General features: G+C 37.5%; 1 protein-coding gene across 2 annotated transcripts; it reads left to right on the top strand.

Annotated features, from left to right (window-relative positions):
* The first annotated feature begins 915 nt into the window (after positions 1-915).
* LOC132064673 (copper-transporting ATPase PAA1, chloroplastic) lies at positions 916-16,746 on the top strand. 2 transcript variants are annotated; one of them, XM_059457742.1, is made up of 16 exons: positions 916-1,319; positions 2,165-2,318; positions 5,278-5,352; positions 5,468-5,745; positions 6,683-6,916; positions 7,362-7,460; positions 7,607-7,756; positions 7,911-8,057; positions 9,464-9,514; positions 9,614-9,792; positions 11,570-11,708; positions 12,816-12,913; positions 13,018-13,258; positions 13,460-13,663; positions 15,038-15,118; positions 15,908-16,746. In XM_059457742.1, exons 1-16 carry the CDS (start codon positions 1,269-1,271, stop codon positions 16,154-16,156), a joined length of 2,430 nt encoding a protein of 809 aa, XP_059313725.1. In that variant the 5' UTR covers positions 916-1,268; the 3' UTR covers positions 16,157-16,746. The 2 variants fall into 2 exon arrangements, 1 of the variants encoding a protein (XP_059313725.1); XR_009416603.1 differs by lacking the exons at positions 916-1,319; positions 5,278-5,352; positions 5,468-5,745; ... (10 more) ...; positions 15,038-15,118; positions 15,908-16,746 and adding exons at positions 3,061-3,138; positions 3,275-3,649 and having other exon boundaries at positions 2,179-2,318.
* Positions 16,747-16,965: the final 219 nt, after the last annotated feature.

Raw genomic sequence — 16,965 nt, 5'->3', positions numbered from 1 at the left:
ACGGCGCCGTCGGTCAAATCCCACCAAATCCGTTCGGTAGCCGTCCTCGTTATTATTATTTTATTCACTTCACATTGTATGAAGCCCGTGGAGGCGCACTATAAATAGGAGACACCCCCTCCTTTGAGGGGGTTGGCTCCTTTACATTTTCAAGAACATTTGTAAGAAAAGAATCTCATATACTTACTCTCCCTTTCATTTATTCGGCCAAGGCCGTTTCCTTTCAAGGATTATTGCTAATCATATAATATATTGCTCACAAACGTCTACATCTTTGACGTCTATTAGAGAGCCTCCCAATCTCTATTTCCTTTATCTAACATACGTCAAGAACAAAGCACATATCCTATACCCACTTATAAATTCAATTGATTATCCAATTTCGGGGTAAACAAGTGTATAGGTAGTGTATAGTTTATAGTCCTTCTGTCCCAATTTATGTGACACAATTTGAATAGGCACAGAGTTTAAGAGGGCAAGTAAGACTTTTGAAATTTGTGGTCGAAAACAAGTCTTAGTCCGTTCACTTTTTTTTTGATTAAGCACCGGGTGTCCGAGTCTCTTTGAGACCCGACTAATCCCGGGGGTGCACAGGCCCTCGGCAAGGAGTTTCCCGCAAGTGCACCACGGGTAATTCAGGGTTTCCCCAGTCCGATGGCCCTCAGAAATTGTTTGCACCCAGCGGGTTTCGAACTTGAGACCTTGAAAGGGAGCACCCCAAGGCTCAAGTCAATTGCCACCAGGCCAACCCCTGAGGGTTTAGTCCGTTCACTTTTACTTGTCCACAATGGACTTTGCACGACCCTTAAGAAATAATAAATGAAGTGCATATTTCACTATAATACTCATATTAATGATGTATAGATTCAATAATGATTTGAGGAATGAGTAGTTAATGTTAAGGGTAAAATAGAAAAAATAAATTTGTCTTTCTCTTGATATGATAAAGCGGACAAGTAAAAGTGAACGGAGGGAGTATCTCAAAAGTTAAATTGTTTCTAATTATAGAAAGGTGACATTTTTTTTTGACAGGCTAAAAAGTAAAGTGTGCCATATAATATAAATTGGGACAGAGGGATTACTAAATATACATATACTATACATACCTATACACAACCTCCTATACAGACGAAGTGTATAGGCAGTGTTTGGTAAACTAGATGGCCGAAGGGTACATTTAGCTAAGTTCCCGTTTGAATAGTCCTCCAATCTCAAAAAAAAAAAATCTCAAAAAATAGTCCTCAAATTTGTCTGCACATTTTCAGGGAATGACATGCGGCGGCTGTTCATCGAGCGTGAAGAGAATTTTAGAAAGTCTCGTAAGTATTCAAAATACTTCCAACTCAGGTTCTTATGTTCAATTAAGCGTCTTATGTTCATGCTGTAGGCCACAAAAATACTGCAGTCGGCTCACTACAAGGTTTACTTTCAGAACTGAAGGAGTAGCTATTTCTTCTTCTTTTGGACAGTTTGATTCTTTAAACCATATGAAAAATTGGTTGATTGTATCAACATGATTATTGGCTCTCAGTAGCAAAGGGAAAAGCTAAAATATGTTGTTGTCTTAATTGGCCTGGAGTGTTTAATGTGTCCAACCATGGGCCTGAGGCGGATCCGGAATTTGAACTTTATGGGTTCAAGTTCAAAATTCTACCACAGCCCATTTGATTTTACAAGGTCTGAGCTAAAGTTACTTGGTTGGGATGAACTTGTAAATTGTGAACTACCTCTTCCCCTGCATGGGATAATATTTTTAACACGCTCACACACTCTTACGAACTAAGTCCGCATCCATTGTGACAAAGGAATGGCGGGTGCTGTGGTATGTTACGACCACCGAGTTAGCAGTCTGAATATGACTCTGGTTCGGATCACACTGAAACATTCCTAGACAATTGGATTCTTCAGTTGAAGACATGATTAACTCTCATAAGCCCAGAATCTATTCTCTTCATCTAGAGATTCTCTAGTAGTTTAGAGTGGAAAAGAAACTATCCCCAGAACTGTTCAATTCTCTATGATCTTTTAGCGTGCATTAATTGCATAATTTACAGATATTTATGTGTTTAGCTAGCCTTTTCTTCTATTACTTGTATTCCTAGTTCACGTGTTTTCTGTTTCTTTTTTTTTTTTCACTTGACATTACGAAGTTCTTTATCAACAGCCACAAGTTTCTTCTGCTACTGTAAATCTTACGACGGAGACAGCAATAGTGTGGCCAGTATCTGAAGCGAAGGTTGTACCAAATTGGCAAAAGGAGTTGGGGGAGGTCCTTGCAAAGCATTTGACTACTTGTGGGTTCAAATCTAATGTTCGAGGTTAGCGCTTTCTTTGTTGTTAATTTGATGTGTTTCCAATTGTACCATTGCGTTTTACACTATTGTATCACTAGCCTAGCAGTTTGGTTGAAAGTCTCCAAGTGTGGATTATGCTTGCACTATTAGCAGTTAATTGTATGTGTGTATATAATTTAATTTCAATAACACTTCAAATGCCGGACAGGGTGCTATTACTAAGGAAATAGATGGTTCATAAAAGAATTTGTCAGGATTTTTGTACATCTTAAATGGTTATGTGTTTGTTGAAGATTCTTCAGGAGTAGTTGCAAACTGCTATATGTCTTTTTGGTGTTTAGTCTTTCTGCCATCGCAAGGTTCCTCAGATTTGGTACTTTTGACTTGGGTAGGTTTAGGTTGCCGGACAGTTGATTTACAGGAACCTAACTTGACTCCTGGCCATATTTTCGCAGACTGATATTTTAGAGCAGCCTGACATTGTTTCCATGTTAATTAATCCACGGGGAGCATAGTTTGCACTATTGATTAAAAGGAAGAGAATAAGCTGTAAATTAAAAGCACAACAAAAACCCATCCACTGTCTTTTCTCCTTTTCTTTTTTTCTTTCAGGAATTTAACTAAGATTATCTCTCTGATTTGTGCTAAATAAAGAATGATATTCCTGTTTTGGTCCATTAGCACCTCTTAAATTTCAAGCAGATTAGAGACTGGAATAAACTTGGGGTTTCTATTACTTATGTGAAGCTTGGTGGGTAATTGACAGGTGAGGGAGCCATTGAAGGGGATTTTTCATCATGAAACGCAAAAGCTTTCTTGAAATGAGCAACCATTGTCCTTCATGGTATGTCCCTGTTATATTGACTAAAACCCTTTTCAGCAGCACCTCTTAGTCACTTCTCCCCATCTTTGATGAAAATAGAACATTTAGGTCAAAGTAATGATTTTGGTTTTGACAACAAGGTCCTTTTCATATATAGGTAAGAGTTTCAGCGGCAAGAATTGGTGGATTTGTTGAACGGAGGAATTTCTATGAGGAGGCTCTTTCATTTTGAATAATTGTACCGAGAGAAGTTTATAATGTTATGAGTTGATAGGAGCCATCTTTCCGTAAAAGTTTAATGTAGTAGTTCAGATCGTGAAAGACATTTACTTTAAGGATATGCCAGCTGTGTCCTTCCTTGTAGCTTCCCCCCTTACTATAAAAGTGGAGGGAATCTTTTAGGTTCTGCAGTCTGACATTCTGGTGAACTCTTATTGTAACTGTTGTGAAATTTCTGTTGTAGCAAAGATTATATAACTTGTTGGCTGGAATACTTTGCTGAACTTCAAAATGGAATTTTCTATTGCAATGATGTAATGTGTTTTCTTCTTTGGTCGTTAGACATTAGTTAAGTTTGGTCAACGTTTTCAGTCTCCCTTTGGATTGTATCTTTTTCCTGGACACGGAACTCGATCTTTAATTAGGGTCGTATAGCTATGAGATAAGATGTAAAACAAAGAATCCGCACAAAAAGCAGATTCAGAAATTTACATCAATTGTTTTCAAAAGGCTAGCTGGTTACTGCATTACTCCGGTTGCATCTTGCATAAGCTCAAAAAGTCAAAACTTGCAGAATTCATATAAAAACTTGCTGCCAGCCTGCTACTCGTGTTTTTTTCATCTACGCACTCCATTTGTGCCAGATTTTCAGATTCTTTATCAAATAGCAGATGGCCGAATCAATTCGCTGGCCACATCATCAATGAAGAAACTAATTTCAGCTTTTAGTTAGACTAATGTGTCATGAAAAAAATCTGAACCAGAACACAAAAGTATACATATAATCACTTTAATACCAGGCTGAACCTTTAACTTCATAAACTAGAACTGTGGAAGCATATTAGTCTTTTATCATTGATTGTTTCATACTTCCACTCCATTTTGTGTACCATTTGTTTATTTTTTAACTTATTAAGTGATCCTCTATTCATGTTGTCAATCACATAGATGATGTCTATTCTTTTGTCGGTTCTTTACCTGTAAAGGTAAACTGCTTGTATACAGGAGTTACCCACATTAATAAAATTATTTACCTTGTACAGAAAACATATGATGTCCACTGTTTTAAACAACCTATAGTTAAAAGGCACTCCCTCAATTAGAGTTAATCTGCATAAAAGGTAGGAAGACACAGCGACAAAAAGAAACTTTGAGGAGATTCTTGCAACTGAAGTAGACTAACAACAACAACAACATACCCAGTGAAATCCCACAAAGTGAGGTCTGGGGAGTGTAGAGTGTAAGCAGACCTTACCCCTACGTGGGAAGTAGACTGCATGAGGTAATTGTTGGAAAGTAAAGTTAGTGGTGAAACAGATAAGTTTTGGGAACTCATGATAATCAAAATAGGGAAAAGTAGTTTAAGCGGATGCACTTCTGGAAAATTTCCTGGATCTGCTTTTCAGTGCCCAACTATTTACCTTTATCTTAAAATCTTTTCAACTCGGAAGTATATGGTTGGAGAAATAATTTCCTTCACTTGTGTCCCGTTGCCTCCTGCCTAATCAAATTCAAGGTGCATAAAATGATTATGGAAATGGTTTGCATCCTTATATATATATTAAAAAAAAAAAAAAAAGCAATGCAGTTGTGGAGCTGATTACTGGTAAATATTTCCTGAATGAATTTATTTGTACAACACCATCAATTGTGGTTGTGTGCACTCAACCTGACTAAACTTGTTTGGATGAGTTAGGCATAAATTTCTTGTTCTGAAGCTTTTCTTTGGATCTCCCAGTTTTGTCCAAACACTTTGTTTTTGTCCTAGAACAACTAGAAGTGATTTGATCATTTTTTGTGGTTATCCCCTAAAATATCATAAATTTAAGGAAATAATATCATCAGCAATTGATATCTTCCTTCTTGATCTGATTGCGTATCACCTTCTTGTTTGGGGTGCTTGCATGTGTATCAGTGTGACATGGGTCTAATTTAATGCAGATTCCAGAAGGGAAAACTTCTTTGAAATATTTGAGAAGAAGATGAACGCAAAGCGTATTCAGTTGAAAGAAAGTGGTACATGTCTCGCTTAAGAGCTCCTCTTCCAGTCATTTTCTAAGATTTCACATTTAAGGGACTTCATTGATCAGAATGTAGTAACCATAACATTAATAACCTAACATTTTAACAGGTCGTGGGCTTGCCATCTCGTGGGCTTTATGTGCAGTGTGCCTTGTCGGGCATCTCTCCCATTTTCTTGGAGCTAACGCTTCATGGATCCATGCAATTCATTCCACGGGTTTCCAAATGAGTCTGTCTCTGTTTACATTGCTTGTACCTGGTCGACAACTTATTATTGATGGTCTGAAAAGCCTAATTAAAGGATCACCAAACATGAATACATTAGTTGGTCTTGGGGCCATGTCATCGTTTGCTGTGAGCTCAATGGCAGCCTTAATACCAAAACTGGTAACTTTTTTGACCAATATCTTGTACTTTGTTCTGCTGAATAAACGTTTCATCTAAAGACTTGAGGCATACATATCATGTAATCAAGTTCTTCCAGTATTGCGTACTTGGGCAAATTACTGGAGTGTTAAAATATACCCAAATATCTAGAACCCTTTGACTGTTAAACAAAATGACTTAACCAAATTCTTAAACAGCAGCTTATAAACTTAAACAAACCCCTAAACTTAAATCGGAACCTAAAGCAACTAACATGCCCCGAAATATTTCCATGCAACAGGAAATGGTAAAGGTAAGATGTGGTATATAAGAATTATTAGCATTCCTTTGCTTCCTGCTTCAGTAACAGATGCATTGTGCTCTCGTAGTATTGTTCTGTACTGCCTTCATGTTTGCTTTACCTACTGAATTTTATGTGTATAATGTACCTATATATCAAATACGATAATTTCTAGATGGTTAATATCATCCTTTACTAGGACAAAGCTGAATGCTACCAGAATATAAGTGGGAACATAGTTGACAATAAAGCAAGGAGGCCTCTGAACTTATTTAAAGTGCCTTAAGGATTTCAGTGTAAATATATTTTATTGTTTGTTGAGGTTCCACTGTCTGTTTATTTAGAAAAGGTGTGGTCATCCGTAAACAATAGGTATTAACCAATGAGCTTTAGAAGAACGCATCCTCTATTAAGTGCATCCAATTATCTTTACAACTAAGAGTCCCTTGTATTCTTCAGTTGGGGGCTTTAGGAGCTTTTCTCTGTCCGTAAGGAGAGCAGTAACTTTCCTGTAGTACAGTAATATGTACCATTTTAGATAAACTTTCCTGTAGTACAGTATTGCATTGCTTCCCAGTCGTTAGAGTTTATTGTTAGCTTTGGTCAGTTATACACTTACACATGCAGCTAGCATTCATCTAATAACCTTTCCTGTAGGGTTGGAAAACATTCTTCGAGGAACCTGTTATGTTGATTGCTTTTGTCTTGCTGGGAAGAAACCTTGAGCAGAGAGCTAAAATTAAAGCCACAAGCGACATGACAGGCCTTCTCAATGTCTTGCCGTCTAAAGCAAGACTTGTAGTCAGTGGAGATTCAGGGGAATCGAGCTCCACAGTTGAAGTTCCTTCTAACAGTCTGTCTATCGGAGATCAGATCATTGTTTTACCTGGGGTAAGTAAGCTGTACTTTGTCTTCATGTTACATTGTACTCCCTCCGACCCAAAATGATTGTCCTGCTTTCCTTTTTAGTCTGTCCCAAAAAGATTGTCCCCTTTCTATATTTGGAAACAATTTAACTTTATGAGATGATCTACAGCCACACAAATAGCTAAAGCTTGTTTTGGACCACACATTTCAAAAGCCTTCCTTTATTTCTTAAACTTTGTGCCAAGTCAAAAGAGGACAATCTTTTTGGGACGGAGGGAGTACCTTATTCGGTTTCTCTGAGTCTGTTTCTCGTGGGGCTGGGACAGTTCTTACTTGAATCGTCTGTGTTGTCAATCTCCTCCTCTGTTAGCTACAAGTGTAAAATGTTGCACATTATTAGATCTGTAGAGATATTCTGATTAGAAATAGCAACCAATAGCAGTTGAATTTACTGTTTGTCGAAATTCAGGACCGTGTTCCAGCTGATGGAATTGTCAGAGCCGGTAGAAGCACAATTGATGAATCAAGTTTTACTGGGGAGCCGTTACCTGTCACTAAATTACCTGGGGTAGTCAACCTATCTTCTCTTATTACCTACTGCTTTCCTCTGTTAAAAATTTGCTTTATGGTTGGACAGATATCCAGCTTAAAGTTCCATCTGATTTCTCTTCTTCAAGTCATATAATATCATAATAGGTTATTTTTATGAATTAGGCTGAAGTTGCGGCAGGAAGTATAAATCTTAATGGAACACTTACTGTTGAAGTGCGACGACCAGGTGGTGAAACTGCAATTGGGGACATTGTTAGATTAGTAGAAGAAGCACAGAGTAGAGAAGCTCCTGTACAGCGGTTGGCTGACAAGGTTTCCATTTTAAAGCTGTGTTTTCTCCTAATGTACACAATATTTGGCAGTTGGCAGCTTAAGTGGTTCACCCAAATTACTGTCTAATATCGTTTGCAAAGGAATTGATTTGTATCCTTGTCCTGAAAATAGCTTGCTTGCTTCTATTTGATAGGTTGCTGGGAATTTTACTTATGGGGTAATGACACTTTCTGCTGCCACATTTATGTTCTGGAACCTTTTTGGTGCTCGCGTTCTGCCTCCCGCCCTTTATCATGGAAGCGTTGTTTCGCTAGCGTTGCAGCTCTCATGTACTGTGCTGGTATGTCGGTGTGTAAACTCGTGTGTCCTGCGTTGATTTTCAATAATCACCCACAAGGTTCAAATTTGGCTTATTCTGCAACATCCCACAAGATAAATTTTCAAATCTGATTGAGTAATCCTTTACAAAATTTTTTGAACTCTCCACTCTGCTGTTTCCGTATTGTTTTTAATTTCATGCTCTTTTTTGCATTATGTGGGCATCAAGGCCAGCTAAAGGGGCAAGCCACTAAAGCAATTGCTTTAGTCCCTCCCCCCAAACAATCACCACCAAATTGAAGGCCCCAGAATTTCTTATACTAGATTATTTTTGTACCCCAAAGGTGTACGTAGATACTCTTAGATGCTCCTTGACAGTTTTGGATGTGTTTTTACACGTGTTATTTTCTATTCGTCCGCTTAATGTTGAGATACGATATATATTATGGATGATTTGAACGTATTCTTTTCTTTCTCGATTAATGGTTTTGGTACGCCTGCGGTAGTGGCTCTTCGGGTGCCAGTCATGGCCCCCGGTTTTGGGTCGTGCCCTTTTTTTTTTTTTGCGTGGGGGGGGGGGGGGGGGGGGGATGTGATAGAGGTTATTCAGATAAATAACTTGACTTTTATAATAAATATGCGATATATGAAAGTGAACAATTTGACGACGACTTTGATAATTATCTTTTCGAGTTGATTATATAAAAGAAGGGCAGTGCGGTGCTCAAAGCATCCCGCGTTAGCAGGGTCCTGGAAAGGGCCGCACGGCAAGGGGTGTGATGTGTATTTGATTTTTTTTTTTTTTTTTTGGTAATGATGGTGTACGGACCATCTTGTACGCATCTTGATCATTCACTCAGTAACTTGCTAGCTCCCACCATTGGAGACATTTGGTTACTCTACTCACTAAGGGTTAGATAATATTTTATAAGAAACATTTCTTTTTCTTTTTTTATCAGGTAAAGGTATTTTCATTCATAAACATGGCCACAAAAACAGACCGTATACAAGGGGTATACCAAAAAGTAAAGAATCTACAAAACATGATTCCCTACAAAATCCGCCCGTTCTTCTAGACAACTAGGAATTTTATGGGTGCACCAAAAGAAAATAAGAGAACAGAGACTACTGAGCTACTCCTCAACTGACTAAAACTCAACTCTACCCCGTCGAAGGCTCTCCTATTTCTCTCTGGAGTGAAAAAATGGTCTAACCCACTCTTTATAAGAAATAATCAACTCTAAAAGATCTTACTATTTTTTTTTTATTTTTTTTTTTTTGATAAAGCTAAAAGATCTTACTATTATGCTTAACGTTTAGCTTTAGGCCACTAATTTCGTTAAGCCACCTGGTGGGCAGGCTTCTATCCCATGATTATGTTTCTATCTCTTTGTTTTGCAGTAATTTGCTTCTGGTTTGTGGTTGCAGGTTATTGCCTGTCCATGTGCACTTGGTCTTGCCACTCCTACTGCAGTGATGGTAAAGAAATATAGATATCCTGTTGTACTGTCATGTTAAATCCAGGCATGGTCCTAACACTTGATGCACTACTAATGATTTAGACATTTTTGTGTAAAGGTTGGAACCTCCCTTGGTGCCACTAAAGGCTTGCTTTTGCGTGGTGGAAGTGTCCTAGAAAGATTCTCAACGGTGAATACAATTGTGTTTGATAAGACTGGGACACTGACTATCGGTAGACCAACTGTGACCAGAGTTGTGTCTCAAGGTCAAGGCCATCAAGAAGATCCAGATGGAAGGTTGGGTGCATACTTTAAGTGTATTTATATATTTCTCTCCTGGCTGTATTATGGTTTCCAAAATGCAATTCACTTTCTTAAAAGGGATATTTTGATCTTCTTCAATAAAAAGAAAAGTTTTGATACGGTTTATTTTAATTAATAATTATATGAAACCTGTTTTACTTATTAAATACAATTTTGTTTGTTAAACTCTTTAACCACAATTATTTCCTTCCCTATTCATAAAAAATAAGGTCTGCCTGTTTCTAACTTTTACCAAACCATCAGTCTGCCTGTTTCTAACTTATACCAAACCATCTCACACTTTAATTCTTTCACTTAATAGGAATGTTGTGTAAACTGAGTAGATTATATTAGAATGACAGGAGTTTGTGAGTTTCCATGATTCCATCCTTGGGTTCTTTATGTCGAGTAGATCTGACTATTCTCGGACAAAAGTACTTTCTGTCAAGGCACTTTAAAAACTTAATAGACTACAATAAAAGTAAAAAAAATGAAGAGTGATTGAAATATGGAAGACCGAATAATGCAAGTCCTATTTATTATTTAGGAAGACTTCTGTGAGTTTTGTTTGCATTGCAGGTCAATCACTTGTATATTGTGTGTCCAATTTTTGGGCTATAACAAATAAGGAAATTGATTTTTCTTTATAGCATTTTCTTTTAATAATATGTTATTGTCGTGACAAAGAAACATTTTAAGAATACACTATTTCTGCCATCCCAAGTCTCTCTGACTTCATAATTTACAGGCACCCACAAGAAAAGCATCTAGTGTTTGAATTGCCTATTTGTTTTCTCTTAAGAAAATGGAACTTGGGTCTAATCCAACCCCAAAATTAGCTGGTGAGGTGAGGATTTCCCAAAACTATATAAGGAGACAACTGTCTATTCCTCCAAAAGTTCTTCAAAACAATGTGGTTCGACACCTTTCCACACACTCAGATATCTACGCATGGACGAATGACATGGCCCAATATTGGTAAACCAAGAATTAGGATGGGTTTGGTTGTGATACCATGTTAAGAAAATGTACCTTGTGACTAACTCAACCAAAAATTTGCTCATGAGATGACCGTTAAGGTGAGCTGCCAAGATTTTAAGGATACAACAACCTATTTCCTCCAGCAATGTGGGTCAGTTAACTTTTATTTCTTATATACTCCCTCCGTTTCAATTTATGTGAACCCATTTGACTGGGCACGACATTGAAGAAACAGGGAAGACTTTTGAAACTTGTGGTTCAAAATAAGTCTTGAATATTTGTGTGGCTGTAAATCATTCATAAAGTAAATTTTTTTCCGAATTTGGAAAGAGGTCATTCATTTTGGCACGGACTAAAAAGGAAATAGGTTCACTTAAATTGAAACAGAGGGATTACTTGTTTTGTACATTTTCAATTCTGGATATACTAGAAAGAGGAAAACTATGAATGATTCTGCATGATGGGATAAGACTAGAGAGCAACTAGTGAGCACTTAGCCACCTTTATATTCATCACCAAGTCATCTCTTGTTCTAGTTTTTCACTTCTTTTTCTCTGTCCTCTCCTTTTCTAAATTATGTTAGTCATCTTATTTTTGCTGCTGCCATCTGTTGCTTTGTCAGTTTTGGTTAGATGTATGTTGTCAATATTTGGATCTTGTTTCTTTGATAATAGAATTCTGAACCTTGGAAAATGTCTAAAGTTTAAGTGAAATTCAAACACCTTCTAGTAAAAGAAAAGGTGTCTATGGTATTTTTCCATTGGAGATAATGAGCCAAGTTTTGGTACAGACAAGATTCAACTTCACCTTGTCAGTGGTCAGAAGTTGATATTCTGAAGTTCGCTGCTGGAGTTGAATCAAATACCAATCATCCAATTGGAAAAGCAATTGTAGAGGCTGCTCAGACTGCAAATTCTCCAAAGTTGAAGGTGGTTCTCGTTTCAGTGCTCCTTTTTTTTTTTTTCTTTTTTTTTTTTTTTTAATTCAATTGTATTTTCATTCATAAACATGGCCAAATTGGCCGTATACATGGGGTATACCAACAGGTAAAGCATCTACAAAATATGATTCTACTCCGCCCAATCATCTATACAACTAGGAACTTTCAGTGCTCCTTTTTCAGTGTTTACCTATTTCTTTATAGGAACAGTATCCAAATTTATGCACATGAACTTTGTATTCAAGAATAATTGCATGATATATTAACAGTATTTGACCATGTTATCTCCTCTTACGCACGCACGCACACAGACATATATTGGCGAAGCAATGATAATTTGGTTTTAGAGACATATTAGTAAATCATCATTTGCACTATGGGACAAACTTGTACAGTTGTCAGAGTTGTGATTTTAGAAATTCTAGCTTCCTTATTAGAATAGTCAAACAGAATTGTACACCTTTTTTTTTTTTTTTCCATTAACAAGGTTTTAGTTTGCCCCTTGACACATCTTTGAATCTGTTTAATTGTGTGAACATCATCTAAGCTTTAAGTTGTTAGAGATAAACACTTCTATTTATTTGTTTACGTTTGCAACAGCCAGCTCATGTGCAGGAATGGTTTCTTTTCTTCAACCATGGAACCATTTTGCTGGTGGATAGCAGTGAGACTCGAAACTGCTATCATGCCATGTTGCATATTTGCACTGCATGTACCGCCATGATTAATTGCTGTGTTGCTTGGTTATCTGACTCTAATCTTGCTGGAGTTTTAACTCTGTCTTAATCAAGGTTAGTTGAGGAAGAAGGGTTGTCTGTCTTAATCAAGATTAGTTGAGGAAGAAGGGTTGTGTTATTTTGTTGCTTATTCTTTTATGTCAGACTGCACCACTCTCAGATATATCATAATTCTTGACCTCTATCCGGAATGCTATGTTCTATTTGTGCTGGCTGAGCATTAAGATGCAGAGAAAACTAACACCTTAAAATTTTATTATTAAATCTAGAGATGTAGTTGGGCTTAGATATTTGCTATGTTCACTGCCAATAGATAGCAGTGTGAGCAGTTTTCATATTTCTTAAATGCGTACATGCAGGTTTTGGATGGATCATTCACGGAGGAGCCTGGATCTGGTGCTGTAGGGTATATAGATAATAAAAGGATTTCTATTGGCACACTAGAGTGGGTCAAAAGGTAATTTTTTCTTTCTGCACTTAGTTCACTATCTTCTTATGTTAGACATTATTTTTATCCTTCTTAAATACAGTTATGTCTTGATACTACTCGAAACTGTGCAGGCATGGAGTTCTTGAGAATCCATTCCAAGAATTTGATGACTTCAAGAACCAATCAGTAGTATATGTGGGAGTTGATGGCGTCCTTGCTGGTCTAATTTATGTTGAGGACCAAATCAGAGAAGACGCAAGGCATGTTGTTGAATCTTTGTCGAAACAAGGAATTAATACTTATTTACTGTCTGGTGACAAAAAGAATGCTGCCGAGTACGTTGCATCTATTGTTGGCATCCCTAAGGAAAACGTAAGCAGTTTCAACTCTTTTTAAGTACATAGTTTTTGCTTGTTTATTTGGTCGGTGTAAGCACTTCCTTTTAGACAGAGGATAAGGTTTGCTAGAAGTAATGGTTGTTAAACTGTATTTGACCCTTTTGCCAAAACACATTACAATGAGTTCTACGTCCGTTATTGAGAAAATGCCAATAAGGTAGATGGTTGAATGTAGGTTTATTATGGAGTCAAACCAGATGAAAAGAACAAGTTTGTAAGCAGGCTACAAAAGGATCAGAAAGTTGTAGCTATGGTCGGAGATGGAATAAATGACGCTGCAGCCTTGGCAACAGCACAGGTAGGAATAGCTATTGGTGGCGGAGTTGGAGCTGCAAGTGATGTGTCTTCTATTGTACTGATGCATGATCGGTTATCTCAGGTTTTCCTCCTCTCCTATTTGCAACTTTCACAGCTTTCATGTTCTTTCTTTCCTTTCTGGAACTAGAGTAACCTGCCCTCAGTTTCTGAGTATATGGTAAAATTGGGAACATGGTCTCTTGTTCTGGTCTTAAGGTCTTATTTTCATATCCATCGCTCTCCACCCTCAGAACACATGCTGAGAATATTACAACTCGAAGATTTGCAAACACTTGAATCAGGTCAACAGATAGAAATAATTATTCAATTGTATTTACACTACTAAAGGTTGTTTGGAACAGACGAGTATTTTCTCCAAAAGAGCCATTTGAGTCCTGAATTCCCTGACATGGCATTTGGGAGTGAAAACTCCCATGCTTATATGTTAATTTCTGAGCCTCTTGAATATTGACTGTTCAAATATGCAATACCTAGCCTCAAAGGACCATTTTCAGGTGCTTGTGTACACACATTCATCATTGTCAACAATGATTGATTTGGGTGACCAGCTAATCTAAAAGTTTAACTTGTTAGAGAGAGTGCTCTTTTAATTATCATATCGTCTACATGCCCATCACGTGCAGGGCTGATTCTTTTAAGTGGGCCAACTGTGTGGAATTTTTTAATGACGGGTGGCGCAAAACTTGAACCTAGGACCTCTACTTGCTCAGAAACACTTAAGCTCTTGCAGTTGTGTTATACCATTTGTCAGGAACCAGTCACATAGTGACTAAATAGCACACAACTTTTAGCAGTATGCATGGTGTAATGCTGCTTCAACCATTTCCTTTGCCATTGTGTAATCATTTATTAGAGCTCGCAACAAGTCACAAATCCTTGTAAAAATGCACTAATGGATTCTTACATGAATAACTCGAGATTTTCTGGTTAAATTAAGTTTTAAGGTATGCTACAATGTGATTCTCTACCGCAGTAAGGTTTTCTGCTGATGTTCATAATACTTTGTAACAATACTTCGGTCAGGGAATTCTTTTACTATAATGGTGAAATTAGAGTTGCGAATGTGAATTTCTCAAGAATGTACGGCAGTGGTCTTAGTAGAACAAAAGGTGGAAACATTACGTGAAAGTGATTTGTAGTTTGAATGAACTGATTACCAGGATCTAAATCAATGAGTACTTCAGTTTGTTTATTACCTAATCTTTATCTTTAACTCTTTTTGTATGCTTTCCTCCATCTCCATTTATGCTGATACTGTCTTAATGGAAATTGTCTAGTGACAAAAAGTACTCGGAAGCGGCTTCTTAAAGAGTTTCTCTTTTAGTTCTTGCTCTTTGTCATGTTGTTAGGGTATATTAAGGTTTGAATCAGGTGAGGACCTTTATCTTGGACGTTGTGTTATACGATAATTTTTAACAAAATCGCCTTTCTGCAGTTGCTCGATGCTCTGGAGCTAAGCAAGCTAACAATGAAGACTGTAAAACAAAATCTTTGGTGGGCCTTCGGATACAACATAGTAAGTTTTTCTTATATCAGCTCTCCATGAGAACAAGAAGTGTTTCTATGTGCCTTACCATTTTAGACAAGGAAACTGGTTAAGCAAAAGAGATGGTATTAATTCGCTACATGCAAAACATAAATTAAAGACTTAAAATGACCATTCTTGAGGTTTATTGAAACTTGCGGGAGGGGAGAAGACTCTTGCTTCTCTTTTCCTCCACGGTAAGTCATTCCTTTTGGACGCCTACCAATCTCTGTTAGTTTGTCTGGAATTACTGATGGGAATGCTATTCATTCTTTCTTTTTCCTAGTCTGTCCTCTCTCTCTCTCTCTCTCTTTCCCCCTCTCCGTCCTTGGTGCATTTTCCTTTCTTTTCTTTTCAAGACCTTGAGAAGTCTGTCACATATTGAAGATCTAAACCTACATATATGTAACATATGTGAAACAATTACTATCTTGCTGCTGATAAATTCTGTCTCATACAGATTTGTGAGAAATTGCATATTTAATTTGGAGAATGCGGAGCCATGTTTTAATCTCATTCAGAAGTTGTCCCTCATGATCTTTGCAATAAAGAGAAGGGAGGGGAACAAGATTACTGATCTGTTGCTAGTGAACACGCACGGATGCGCGCGAGCACACACTAGAAAAATCATAAATAAAAATGTTTTAAGTTTTACGTTGATTTAAATTTCATTATGTAAGAACTCGTGCCTATGAAAAATCTAAGATCCAAAAGAAAGCATCATATGATTCTCTTAAAGTTTTGTCCTTCATGTGTTTCTTCTTATCTTTGCTCCAACAGGTTGGAATTCCAGTAGCTGCTGGAGTCCTGCTGCCATTTACTGGAACCATGCTTACTCCGTCAATCGCAGGAGCTCTCATGGGCTTGAGCTCTATTGGCGTGATGACTAATTCATTGTTGCTGAGACTCAAGTTTGAATCGAGGCAGAAGGAAATTCATGGACCATCAGTAATAGTTGATATCCCTTCTGATGCTTCTGATAGCTTGAATCAAGAAAAGTTAAGACATCCATATCCAACCTCCAGATAGTGATCCTCACAAGCCAAGTCAGTGATTGATTCCAACATTCAGTTATGCCTCTGCTTGGGTACCTATCAGTTGAAGGAATTGTAACCATGCAATTGCTGCTGTTTGGAGGGACGGGGGACCCTGCTTCAGCTTAAGCTAATCAGCGATCAGAATCTAATGGATCCCACTCCTGCGGTTTAATTTGGTTGGGGGATGGGGAATCATTTTGTTCAATCACAGACTACATGCTGTAACTATGTACGTACTAAGTATGTTTCTAGGCACTGAGTCGACCTATCAAGGGAGCTGCAGACAATCTGGTTAAGGATTCAATGGAGTGATAGCCAGGTCGCGTGAAGAAATGTCACTCATAGGTTCCACTAAATTTGGGCCGAAATGTCACGCGGCGATGCTTTTTTTTTTTTTTTTTCACACCCACATATCAATAAAGGGTGCAGTATGGCATTAAAGATTTGCAAGATAGAAGATAACAAACACCATTTTCCCGTTAGTATGAACCAAAGAAGAAATGTCGAAGCGTTTGGACAAAAATCAATCAGCCGTGGTCAATCTTAAATTAGTTGGAGTCAAATAAAGTTCATTCTGTCCTATTCGGATACATCTCATTCCAGTAAATGAGTACTTAGTTTGCAAAGGTAAGTTAGGTCTAATCTCACACTTACGCAACATGCAAGTTTTCAATAAGCTAAGAAAAACAAAAACAAAAAAAATCGCTTAGAGAAACAAGACTTTTAACATCTGCCCAACAACTACCGTTTATGGTATGAATTTTATCGCGTCTTTTTATTTAGCGAACTTGCAACAAAAGA

Source organism: Lycium ferocissimum, chromosome 7 (assembly GCF_029784015.1).
Source record: "Lycium ferocissimum isolate CSIRO_LF1 chromosome 7, AGI_CSIRO_Lferr_CH_V1, whole genome shotgun sequence".
Lineage (NCBI taxonomy): Eukaryota > Viridiplantae > Streptophyta > Magnoliopsida > Solanales > Solanaceae > Lycium > Lycium ferocissimum.
Note: the sequence above shows the minus strand (reverse complement) of the source record. Positions and strands in the feature narration are given on the sequence as shown.

Excerpts from the sequence above, each read along its gene's own strand:
- LOC132064673 (XM_059457742.1), top strand. The coding sequence starts at position 1,269 with ATGACATGCGGCGGCTGTTCATCGAGCGTGAAGAGAATTTTAGAAAGT. Across the intron at positions 7,461-7,606 it reads CTGTCACTAAATTACCTGGG|GCTGAAGTTGCGGCAGGAAG; the intron begins GTAGTCAACCTA and ends TTTATGAATTAG. Across the intron at positions 13,259-13,459 it reads TTGGCATCCCTAAGGAAAAC|GTTTATTATGGAGTCAAACC; the intron begins GTAAGCAGTTTC and ends GGTTGAATGTAG.